Source organism: Elephantulus edwardii, unplaced genomic scaffold, assembly GCF_000299155.1.
Source record: "Elephantulus edwardii isolate Elephantulus edwardi_28Jun2011 unplaced genomic scaffold, EleEdw1.0 scaffold00163, whole genome shotgun sequence".
In the NCBI taxonomy this organism is placed as follows: domain Eukaryota; kingdom Metazoa; phylum Chordata; class Mammalia; order Macroscelidea; family Macroscelididae; genus Elephantulus; species Elephantulus edwardii.
The window spans coordinates 3,847,368-3,859,913 of record NW_006399913.1 but is presented as its reverse complement, the minus strand read 5'-3'; the positions used below and the strand labels follow the sequence as shown (position 1 = coordinate 3,859,913).

Here is a 12,546-nt window from a genome sequence, read left to right as displayed (position 1 = left end):
TGGGGGGAGAGGGCTGGGAAGGGAGAAAAGTGAAACAATGAATGAATGGAAATCCAAAGTCTCTGTAAATTTTCATTGAAATTAATAATAAATTAAAAAAAGAAAGAAACCTGCTCAGTCCAGCACTTTCTAACCTTACTTCACTGGAGAGCTCAATCTTCTGTATCCCCCACCCCACGCCCCAACTCCATGTGTGATGGGCCACCTTTTGAGTTACAATTCTCTGCAGAAAGAACTCTGTGGCAGGAGGAGTTGGGTAGATTCAGGGCAAGGTCGTTTCTTGCTAGGGCTATTTTAGTTACCAATTCTCATTAGGATCCTAAAATAACTATCTCACCACCTCCAGGTTCGTTCCCCCTGCCCAATCCTCCACATCTTTTTTTTTTTATTTAAAGAATTTTTTTAATATGCTAATATTTTGTCCTGGTAATAAATTAATAGTGACCAAAAACTGCTGGGCACCGTCCAAGGGAAATGCTTTTGGGTGCATACAGAACGAACGACCTGACTTGACAGTGACATCGGGTTGGTTTATATTACTTTACTCCTCCACGCTCCCGTCAGATGGGTAGTGTGCCTACGTCGTAACAAGGGTGAAGGGTGGCACGTCACACAGAAGCATGAGCACCCAAACATCACGCTTGTCTTCCACGGGAAGTCATGATGTGGGTGGTCTGTATCTGTAAAGATTTCAACTGCCATTTCAGTTCCTGCAAGTGAAAGGCCTGACGAGAGAGAAGGGCTCAGAAATCATTTGATCTGGTCTCCGACTTTGCAGATGAGGGTTCACGGCCCAGCCGAGGGTCACAAAGCAGGGTGACTGTGCTGGACCACCATGGGGGGTGAGGGCGTCTGGGCCGTGGGGAATGAGGCAGGCACCCTCTGACAGACCGCCAGCTCACCCTGGGAAAGGGTTTGCTCTGTCAGACCGAGGCCTGAACCTGAGTGCTCTGCTGCAGTTGATCACTTCAGTGACTCGGCTGTCCTGGCGACAAAGCCATTCCCAGTCTGCAGCTCCAACACTGACTTCTGGGGCCATTTCTGCTTTTCTCTGGACCTGGGCCACAGAAGGGGTGCCCTTACTGCTTCTCTCTCGGGGTATCTCCTCTTGCTTAACACTCCATGTGAGCAGAAGGAACTAACATGTCATCCACACCCACAACAGGACTGCGGTGTCTGACGACTCCACTCGGGCCGCCTCTGGGGAGCACAGGCGCTCACTCCACTTCCTTCTGATTAGGACTCGTGCTCGTGGAGTGGGGGCTCTGGGCCCACCAGCTGCAGGAAGGGGGAAGATATGGCTCCCGGACTCACAACCGTGGAGACCCCAGGGGCCAGTTCACTGTCCTACAGGGTCACCTGAATAGGAACTGACCTGATGATGGTGCCGCTGGGTTATCCCAGGGCCTGCCTGCACATATGAAGTCTAACAGGTGGCACACTTAACAGAATGCAGGCCTTTCAATGATGACAAGGCCAAGAGGGGAGGCAACTGGAAGGGCAGGCCTGCCAAGAAAGCAGGTATTCTTAAGTTCTGAACAGGAAAGGTGAAGTCACATGTCCTGAAGGGCGAATTCTAATAATCTTGGTTACCAAGTCCCAAGGCCAACCCATTCCCTGTCAAGGAATACTCATGACCTTGAGGTAGGTGATGCTGTCATCGGTTATTAATTAAAGATACAAAAATGATGAAACAGTGGGAATGGAAACTCTGGTTTCTTTAAATTCACCATTTTCCCTCCATGTTCAGGTGGAAAACAAGCAACACTGGCTTCCAAAAGTGTTAAGCGTGAAACACGAGGCATTTCATGTCACGGCGGCTCCTTTATTGAAGAGGAAGGTTGCTGTCCACACAGGAGTCCGCTCTGACAACACAGCAAGCCACAAAATCTGTCCCCAGGAAGAAGTCGCAGATGACCTGTCTATCAAGGCTCATTCTCAAGTGTTCTGGATTTGGAATCCGAGGGTCTTCGTCAGCATTTAACTAATTCTGTGTTGGCTGAAGGGGCCGGGACTGTCTCGCCGCACATAAACTGGTCTTTGTCATAGATCACTTTTATAACGAGAGAGCAGCTGGGACACGTCGCCACCTCTTCTCCATTCTCCAAATCCTCCTTGGTGATACAGAAGTTGTCACCGCACGGGCAGGGGTAGAAGTACGACTCCGAGTCCTCGTCATACTGGAAGTCCTCGATCTCCACCTCGTCGTGAAACACAGCCATTGCCCCTGAGCCAGCAGGATGGCAGACACCCGCCCCGCGCCCCTCCGTCTCCTTGTCTAACCCAGTGCGGCTGCTCTGGCGCTCCCCCACATCTTTTTTAAAAGTCTGTACTTGGCACTTGTTTCCTAGAAATCTTTAGAGAGCTCTCACTGCCTCTGGTAATATGCCCAAGTCCCTCAGGGTGGTGTACTCTTTAGACTAAGCCTTACTGTTCTTTCCCTTGTCTTCTGACATTCGGTTGTTGTTGTTGTTATGTGCCGTCGAGTCGTGTGAGACTCATAGCGACCCTATGTACAACAGCCCTAAACCCTGCTCTATCCTGTGCCAATCGCAATGCCTCTGACACACCCATCCCGATTACCCCAGTCACTGAATCAATCCATCTCATAGAGGGTCTTCCCAACTTGTGCCGTCCCTCCACCCGCCCAAGCATGATGTCCTTCTCCAAGGACCTGTCTCTCCTTACAACATGTCCAAAGTATGTCAGACGAAGCCCCAGAATCCTTGCCTCCAAGGAGTAGGTTGGTTTAACCGTCTCCAGGATGAATCTGTTTGTTTTCTTGGCAGTCCATGGTACATTCAATACTCTTCTTCAGCACCACAGCTCAAAGGCATCAATTCTCCTTCTGTCCTCCCTAGTCATTGTCCAACTCTCTGATGCATAACAAGTGATTGCAAAGACCATGGCCTGTATCAGGCACACCTTAGTCTCCAGAGAGACACCGTTGCTCTTGAGTACTTTAGAGAGGTCCCTAACAGCAGACTTTTCCATTGCAATACGTTTTTTGATTTCCTGGCTGCTGGTGCCAAGAGTTTTGACTGTGGAGCCGAGCAAACTGAAGCTGTGAACAATCTCAATTTCTTCGCCATCCATCCTGAAGCTGCCAATTGGTCCAGTGGTGAGAATCTTTGTCTTCTTGACATTGAGCCTCAGTCCATACTGAAGGCTGCAGTCCTTGACCCTCTGCAGCAAGTGCATGAGGTCCTCCTCAGTTTCAGCAAGCAGGGTTGTGTCATCTGCATAATCGCAGATTGTTAATAGATCTTCCACCAATCCCGATGCCACAATTCTCCTCATAGAGCCCAGCCTCCCGGATAATCTGTTCTGCATACAGGTTGAAAAGGTATGGAGACAGGACACATCCCTGGCGTATGCCCTTCCCAATTTTGAAACATGTAGTGTTACCCTGCTCTGTTCTGACAACTGCCTCTTGGTCCAAGTATAGGTTTCGCATTAGCACGATTAAATGTTCTGGGATTCTCATTCTTCTTAGAGTCAGCCACAGTTTGTTATGATCCACACAGTCAAATGCCTTTGCATAATCAATGAAACACAGTTAGACATTCTTCTGGTATTCTCTGCTTTCAGCTAAGATCCATCTAACATCAGCTACAATATCCCTAGTACCATGACCCCTTCTAAACCCAGCCTGGACTTCTGGCAATTCTCTGCTGATGTGCTGTTCCAGTTGTTTTTGGATAATCTTCAGTAGAATCTTGCTTGCATGTGAAATCAATGATATTGTTCTGTAGTTTTCACACTTTGCTGGGTCACCCTTCTTCGGAATGGGAACAAATATAGATCTCTTCCAGTCAGTCTGACATTCTAGGCACCAAAAATATGTTGCAGCTTTCTAACCATTGTTGGTGCTGAGATACTGAGAAGTGTTAAATAATCTGAGAAACTTGGCTATATGTAGGTGAATGCGGCATCAGGATACGAGGAAGACTCATCAATGATCTGCAATATGCAGATGACATAATCTTGTTTGCAAAAAGTGAAGAAGACTTGACAAGTTTATTGATGGTATTCAAATGCAATAACCTTCAATATTGATTACATCTCAACATAAATATGGATTACATTATCAACAATATATAAAAGAACCTTAAAATTGGACAAATTACATTATGGTAAATTGAGAAAAGATTAATGTTAAGGATGTAACTTTTCTTGGATCCACAAACAAAACTCACAGAAGCAGGAGTCAAGAAATAAAATCATTTATTGCAGTGATATATATTATTGTTCCAACAAAATCTTTAAAGTGCTAAAAAGCAAGGATATCACTTTAAAAACTAAGGTGCTCCTAACTCAAGACATGGTATTTTCAATCACTTCATATGCATGTATATTTGGTCGATGAAGTAGAAATTGATACCTTTGAACTATGGTATTGCTAAAGAGCGTTGAATATGCCACGGACTATCAAAAGAACAAACATACTTGTTTTGGAAGAAGTGCACCTAAGGTGCTCTTTAGCAGTAAGGTTGGTGAGCTCTTAATCACTCTTCTAACCTGGAACAAAACTTCACTCAACTTCTAGCCAAACAATAGACAAGGCTATAAGGTGAAGAGTAAAACCAGAGAGTCACTCAGTACTTAAAATAGCTCACTACAGAAGGGCAAAAGGGCAACATTTGCCTAAGACAAAGCCCAGAAAACAGAAAGGGGTAAGATAGAAAGATTAGTGGAAATGAGAGTCATAGGAAGGAATTGAGAGAGTGCAGTTGCATTATAAATAATGACATTAAGGCTGTAAAACAAAATGCATAGGAATGATTGAATGGAAAAATCAATTTGCTTTAAAAGCTTCCACCTAAATCATGGAGAACAAAGTTAGGATGGTGAGACTTTGATTAATATATTTTGGTATGTTATCAGTAGGCAATAGTCTGTGGAGAAGGACACTATGCTTGGAAAAGTGCTTGGTACTGAGAAAGAGGAAAACCTTCAAAGAAATGGACTGACATATTTACTGCAATAATGGGCTTAAAGTATGCACAGCAGCTACTGTGAGGAGGGCATGGGGTCAAGCAGTGTTTTGATCGATTGCACACAGAGTTGCTGAGTCGGAGCTGACTCAACAGCACATAACAATAACAACTACCACTAAGGGTGCAGGGAGGAGAAAAGGGAGCTTGATAAAAGATGTCAAGGAGATAAAGCACACAGCGTAGGAGAATAGGGGGAGGTGAGGAGGTGGAGAGATTTGTGATCAGATAGGTCTGGCTCCATCACTTGCTAGAAGTGTGACCTTGGGTAAACTATTTAATCAAATATCACTTTCTTCACTGACAGTGCTGCACTGCAATCCCAAAGGCATATGGTTCAAATGCATTGGCTGCTCTGTGAGAGAAGAATGGACAGTCTCCTCCCATACAACTTACTGCCTCTGAAAACCCACTAGAGGATCAGCTGTGGGTCAGTTTTGACTTAACAATACACAACAAAAACAATCCAGTAATAAGAATTTAATAAAAATAGTGCATATTAAAAAATCAGGCACACAACTGCCACTTAGTATATGGAATTTATGATTATTATGTACAAGATTTTGTAATAGGCCAGGTCTGGAAGATGAAGAAGGAAGAGCCAGAATGGTTAGATACTGATGTCCATGTCTTACCGTGGTTGAGGACAGGTAGACAAGCAAGCTTTCTAGGGAAGATAGGCTTGGGGCATGCTGATTCTGAGGTGCTGTGAGGTGGATGTGAGCATGTTCATAGGCAGTGCAGTGTACATGCAATCTGGGAGATGAACATGGCGTTCAGGGGTTTGTGGATACGTAATATTTCAGAAGCCAGTCATGGGTAATGGGAAATCCTGAGGCAGAGTATATTCAGTGAGAAAGGAGTTGGGTCAATGAACCTTGGTATACACCTACACCCAGTGAGCAGAGAGAGTCGGAGAAGACCTAGCAAAGGGAAGTGAGCAAGGGAACCACAGAGGAGAAGGTAAGTTGCAGAGAGCTTAAATGCTGAGATAGTAGGCGACACGAAGTGCCTATTGAATTTAGTGTTCAGAAGATCACTAGTAGCTGTTGTTAAACCACTTTCAGTACAGTGGTCAAGAAAGGCTTGTCTTGCAGAGGGTTAAAGTATAAATGAACAAGAAGGAGATATCAGTGATTACTTATTCCAAGAAGATTTGGTTATAAGTGAGATGTAGGGTTATAGAATTTAAGGGGGTGTGGAATTCCAGGATGGGCTCGTTTTTGAGATGGAAAGTGTACTTCAGGAGGTGAAAGGATCAGTATAGAGAACAGATGAAGGAATAATAGACAGAGAAGATCCAAAAATTTTGGAGGCATTAAGAAATAGGGCAAATTAGAATTTAAAAAAGACATGGTGTAGCCCTCTGGAACCTCACAACCTAAAGAGATAGATATACCACCGATACTGACGAAGCAGTGAGTCATTCTGCTGGGAGTAAGATAGGGTGGGGTTCCCAGAGTTTGAAGGTGGAAGAGGGAACTCGTCTCTAGAAGTGATTCACAAAGGTAATAAACTATTCTGTAGGTGCAGAAATGAGAAACTATAGATTAGAGAAGGTGGGAATATGCATCTGACAAAAGAGAAAGCCAAGCAGAATGAAATATAATGATAATATTCAAACATATGAAGGGAAGAACCATTCTAGTGACAAGGAATTAAGCAAGCTTGAGGGAACAAGTACGGCCTGTGGTAAACACTTCAAAGACAGACTTCAGTGCCATATAAGGCAGAGAAATCCAACACTGGGTTCAAGAGGGTACTGGCCCCTATAAGTGAATCTGTGGTCACTGGAGCTCCACTTGGCATAGACATTGTAGAATAAATTCCAGCCAAGGGCATGAGGGTAGACCTCTGAGGACCTTTCCATTCCAGCCCCAAGACTGGGAGATTCCCTTCGTGTGTCTGAGTCTGCCAGCCAGACTGGCAGGCTCCTGTGACTAGCATTCTGGCCACACAAGGAAAACTCCCATAGTTAAACAAGACAGTCACAGGAAGCTTAACTCCTAAGCAAAAGTCTCAGAATAATATGGCCATTCCTTAATCACTACTCTGACAAGTAAGCCCACGTCAGACAGAAAGCACTCCAGGAACACATTGGATTTCCTCCTGAATTTTTCTGAGTTCCTGAGGAAGCGCGTAAATGGTGCTAGAAATCCCAGTTCTGAGAAGATAATAGTAACTGATCTGCTGACTTCTTGATCTCTCAAAGGTCACGGTCATTATGGAAGTCCAATGTTTAATCACCCCTGGAACCTCCTCAGAGTATAAACTGTCCATCTCTCATGTTGTTTGCTGCCATATAGAGTTGGCTCTGACTCATGATGACCTTCTGTATAAAAAACCCCCAAAAATATTGCCCCATTGGTCTTATACCCTCTTCATGACTGTTAGTATATGAGCCCATTGTTGTGTGCACTGTGTCAGCCCATCTGTCAAGGGGTTGCCTCGTTTTTGAGACCTTGTTGTCATTGGGGTATCAAATACCACAATGGTTTCCCAGTGTGGACAGTGTTTGGTTGAGCTCCCAGTTGTAAAACAGGTTTGGAAGCAAGAGTGGCATCCACTTCCTAAACCACATGCCTCTGGAAACTCTATGAACTTGGGGAAATGATGATAGTTCTGGAAAGGTATTAGGATTTTAGTTCATAGAGTTGCCATGAGTAGTGCTCGATTCAACGGCAATGAACCACCACCACCACCAACAAACATGAACCTTTTCTAGAAATTGGCTTTTCAATTATAGTTTCACCATTTTAATTTTAGATAATCATTCTGATTTCTCCTAAAACTGATTTGCTTGTTGTTCTTGGGATATATGTAATATTAAAATTTTATTGTCAAAACCATAATTCAAATGCATCCATTCTTCTGAATTTCTTTTTTACTTGTCCATCCTCTACATGTATATCTGGGGAACTGACCATGGGTTGGGTCTCCTGTGTCAGTTTTCTCTCTCCCATCAATGAAAACCAAACCTGAACCCTGGAGTCAGTTAAGACTCAGGGCAACCCCAGGTGTTACAGAGTGGAACGGAGTGCCAAGGGCTAGTGGCTGGAACCCGAATGGAACCAGATTGCTAGGTCTTTCTTCCACAATTCCACGCAACTTTAGGTTAATAGTGGATCATGAACTATTTGCACCTCCTGGAGACCTTCACTGTATCATAAAACCAAATGCAACATAATTCACTACTTGAGAGTAATTCTATTTTACAGTGACCCTGTAGAAGCTGTAGGCTTTGCAAAGCTGTAAATCTTTACAGAAGAAGACTGTCTCATCTTTCCCCACAGTGTGGCTCATGGGTGTGAACTGCTGACCTTTTGGTTAGCAACCTAAAGCCCAATCCACTATGTCATCAGGACTCCTATCAATGATAATTGTCAGTTTAGGGGTGAAAGGGGAAAAAAAAACCACACCAAGAATAACCAGTCTGTATTTGGTGGGCTTTTAGGACCCAGTGAATCAAAGTCAAGGAGGGGAAGAAAGTGAAAAGACCAACCCATGGTAAGTGATGAACTGGGTCAAGGCAGGCACTGGACCTCTATCACTCTTGGGAAGTCAGGGACTGTTTTAATTCACCATTGCATTTGGTACATCTTAGGCATAAAATAAATACAGAAAAAAGAACTTTTCATAGACTCTCACTTTAGATCCTTATGATGGAAGATCAAACAAATATGCTTTGACCTTGTTTTCTACCCAGTGTCCTATGCTTGCCTAACCTAGTAAACACTTTTTTTAACAACAAAAAGAACAGATTAATAAGTACCAGTAAATAGCCCTCCTCACAGGAAATCAGAGATTTAGACTTTAAATTTAGACTAAGTTTAGACTGTAATTCAAGTATGTTCACTAAAAAAATATAAATAAAAGTGACATAGAATAAGACAAAGAGCAAAAGTAGAATGTATGACTTCTATACCGGTAAACTGAGAAAGCATGAAGCAAAGAAAACATAATATATTTAATAGGAAGACAAGAAAGGAGAACATAACAAAATAATAAACAAAATGAACAGAAATTTTATAGAAGTAAATGATGTAAAAAAGAAACAAAACAAAAACGTGTAACTTCACAGTTACCAAGTCAACATTCTCCAGGTATGTTGTTGTTATGTGCCATCGAGTCACTTTCGACTCATAGTAACCCTATGTACAACAGCCCTAAACTCTGCTCTGTCTTGTGCCAATCTCACTGTCTTCGACACACCCATCCTGATTACCCCAGTCACTATTAATACTGATGCTGTGTTTTCTTTTTTTCCCCTTTTAGTTTATACTGGTTTATTTATAAAGGTCCAATACATTGTTTTTCACACCAGATCTTTCCCCATTTCCTTTACTCCCCCTCAATCCATCAAATTGTGTGATCCTATGATTAATGCCTCCCCACCCATCCTCATCCCTCAGCACCCCCTCTTTGTATCCTCATACTTATTATACAATAATGGTCTTATTCAGTATTTGTCCTTATTGGACTAAATTAGTTCACTTAGCCTAATGCTCTCCAGTCCCTCCCAAGTTAGGTAGTAATTTACAAAATCATTGCTTCTATGGGCTGCACAGTATTTGATTGTGTGAATGTACCATAATTTCTAAGTTCATTTGATTGTGGTTGGACATTTGGGCTGTTTCTATGTTTTATTTTTTTGAAGGAGATTTCCTTTTGTTGAAAGTTAATACTCTTTCTCAGTCTTGAGTGTACTTTAATTTCACTGTAATATATTTAAGTGGATAATTTTATCCTACTCAGGATTCACTATGTTTCACTAACTTGAGGATTCATGCCTTTTAATAGAGTCTGAGGAATTCTCTATATTGTCTTCTTCTGGAATTCCTGTCACACCCACATGCACCATATGTATACGTATAACACGAAGAAACGTTTGGTTATGGGGATAGTCCTCTCAGAGCAGAGTGGCAAACACCACTAAAAAAAGCTACAGAAAATATGAGGGGATCTCACTTCCACATTACACATTCTACACACAAGTCTCTTTACTTAGGGAAGGGGCAGTTAAACTGAATAGACATGGGTAGTGAAGTCCATGCATTTGCTAATTGCACATATCAGAAATCGTAAATGGAGATGGACTGCATCCAGTGCTTCTAGGGCTGCTTTATTTTTCTTAAGAATTAGCACTGGGGATGAAGTATTGGTGAAGAGAAGAAAAGTGAAATATGGATGGAGTGGGTGGAGGGGTGGGGAACTGTGTAAGATAGTGATGAATGTATCAGTGGATATATTAGCTCAAGCATGAGCACATGAATAAGGCATGCTTCAAGGCAATGGCTCTGGAAAGTGCATAAATTAACAATAATAATGACAGCTAAGCACTGATGTTATCTAAGTAAAAAGCCCTGGTTGCTCAGTGTCTAAGCACATGACTGCTGAGAGGCCACGATTCTAACCCACCAGCTGCTCAGTAAGAGGAAGATGTGGCTGCCCACGTGCTTAAATATCTCAGCTTTGAAAACCATGTGGTGCAGTTACACTTATAGCATAGACTCCTATAAGATTGCTATGAGCTGAAATTGACTTAATGGCAGTTTTATTATCTAAGTAGTATGCTAGGCATTTGAGATTCATTGTCTCATTTATTCAGTGAAAACTTTAGAAATTAATAATTAAGGTACAGATGAATTAACATTCAAAACCAGGCAGCCTCGTGCTAGAGGTTATACTTTTAATTGTGGCCATTGGGCAGGATCACAAGAGAACTTCTTTTCTAGGTGAAGTACAGACTAGGGGACTTCCTCTAGTACATCTTGGCTGGACCTTAGTAGTAAAGACCTATTATTGATTCTGCTGGGTAAGATGGAAAGCTCTCGGGGAGCTGGATACTGGTTTGCATTTTTCTACAGACTTTCATCCCTTTAAGTGACACTAATAGATCCCTTCCAGGCCCAGCAGTCTGTGATCAGGCAACAGCCGGCTACCATTTTGATGAAACACATAGGAACCAGACTGTAAACAATTAAACATGAAAGATTGAGATTTGAAAACTGATCTGCATCTTCAAAGTCTAGACATAGCAGAGTAAGTCCCAATGTTCCTTCTTTTGAGCGTCCTCAAATGTGGGTTAGATTCTTGGGTTTCAGTCCATTCTAACTGATGGCTAGCCTAATCAAAGGCTTTCAATCTCCCAACCAAACAATCAGCCAACCTACCTGTCACACATCCCTCCCAGTCTCCTATTTATTGTGTGCTAATCATGAAAAAAAGCTGTGCTGTCTGCTCCCAAGTTCTACCTGCCTGGTAAAGACATTGCAATGTCATAGGACATGAGTCTAGAAGAGATGTCATAGAGTCATAGGACTCATAGGGATGATATAGAAAGGCCATCTACTCTAGCTGACTCCATACTTCAATTTCTCTACAGTAGTCCCAGCCTTTGTCCAATCTATGCTCTGAGTGTGAAAAGTTAAAGGCAAAAAAAGCTTTAAAGAAAGGCTGAAGACCATCACAGAATAGATGTCACAATGGAGTGCATCATTAATTAGCATTACATGGCCAGTAAGCTACCGTCAGACTACAAGGAGGGAAACAGTTCCGGGTCAGGCTGGCCAGGGCAGTTTTCCTGGGAAAGGTAGAATTGGAACTGGAGCATAGAGCCTTTGGCTTTATGTCTAATCTTCTCCTACAACCTGACAATTTAAATTATATATTTTCATTGCTCAAGAACCTACTGCTAACTGTGTTAGGCTGTTAGATTCTATGACGTTGAGTCTGACTCATAGTGACCCTATGCAAATAGTATTGTTAAGGTCACAACACAACTGAGTTGGATTCTTTTTTCTCTCTTGACATTCTTTTCTTAGTGAACACAATCATTCCCTTGACTTTAGATAGCACCTATGAACTGACAACCTCAAGTCCTTTAAATATTCTAGGTGGTGGTCATTTTTACCCTAGACTATTTCTTCTATATGTGACAATGATATAGATAGATTCAGAGGCTAAGCAAAGTTTAGAGGTTAGGTTGTCTAAACTCTAGTAGACATTAAAAAAAAAACCAACTTCAGGAAATAACTGGGGTTTTATTTGCTTTTCTTCCCTCTATGCCTAGCACATTATCTGGGATATATCAGAACAGTGGTAGATTCCTATAGATTTATGCCTTTCCCTGTTTATATATGTATCTGTATTGTTCTTTTCTGTATGCTGGTTGCATTTCCAGATTACATCTTCCTCTATATAATGCTAAGAAATCCTGATGGCATAGCATAGCACATAATACATCGGGCTGCTGGAAGGAAAGCTTGTGTTCAAATGCACCATCTTCTCCTTGGGAGCACTTTAAGAAGAGGTCCCCCATCAATAAATCTGTCATCTGAAAGAAGTCACGTAGTGACGACTGGCAAGGCTAGCAGAGAACAACCTGGATGAGACAGTTCAGCGTGTAGAATCACGAGTAATAAAATATATTAAGTACGGAATGAGGGTTGCAGAGTGGATTATATTTGGGGGGGTTGGGGGCGTGCGGGGGGCATTGTGTATCAATGAAGGAGTTTTTATTTTGCTTTTCAAGGAGAAGAGCGAACTG

The 12,546-nt window shown here is 42.4% G+C and overlaps 2 protein-coding genes across 3 annotated transcripts in view; both read right to left on the bottom strand.

Moving 5' to 3' along the window:
* The window catches only part of ME3 (malic enzyme 3, NADP(+)-dependent, mitochondrial), a 259,048-nt gene that overhangs the window by 36,757 nt on the left and 209,745 nt on the right, over positions 1-12,546 (bottom strand). The gene's annotated exons all lie outside the window — the stretch shown is intronic.
* On the bottom strand, positions 1,974-2,222 carry LOC102844392 (DPH3 homolog). 2 transcript variants are annotated; one of them, XM_006895257.1, is made up of 2 exons: positions 2,126-2,222; positions 1,974-2,053 (listed from the first exon to the last, which is right to left on the bottom strand). In XM_006895257.1, the coding sequence occupies exons 1-2, from the start codon at positions 2,220-2,222 to the stop codon at positions 1,974-1,976; spliced, it is 177 nt and encodes a 58-aa protein (XP_006895319.1). The 2 variants fall into 2 exon arrangements, with proteins under 2 accessions (XP_006895319.1, XP_006895318.1); XM_006895256.1 differs by having other exon boundaries at positions 1,974-2,222.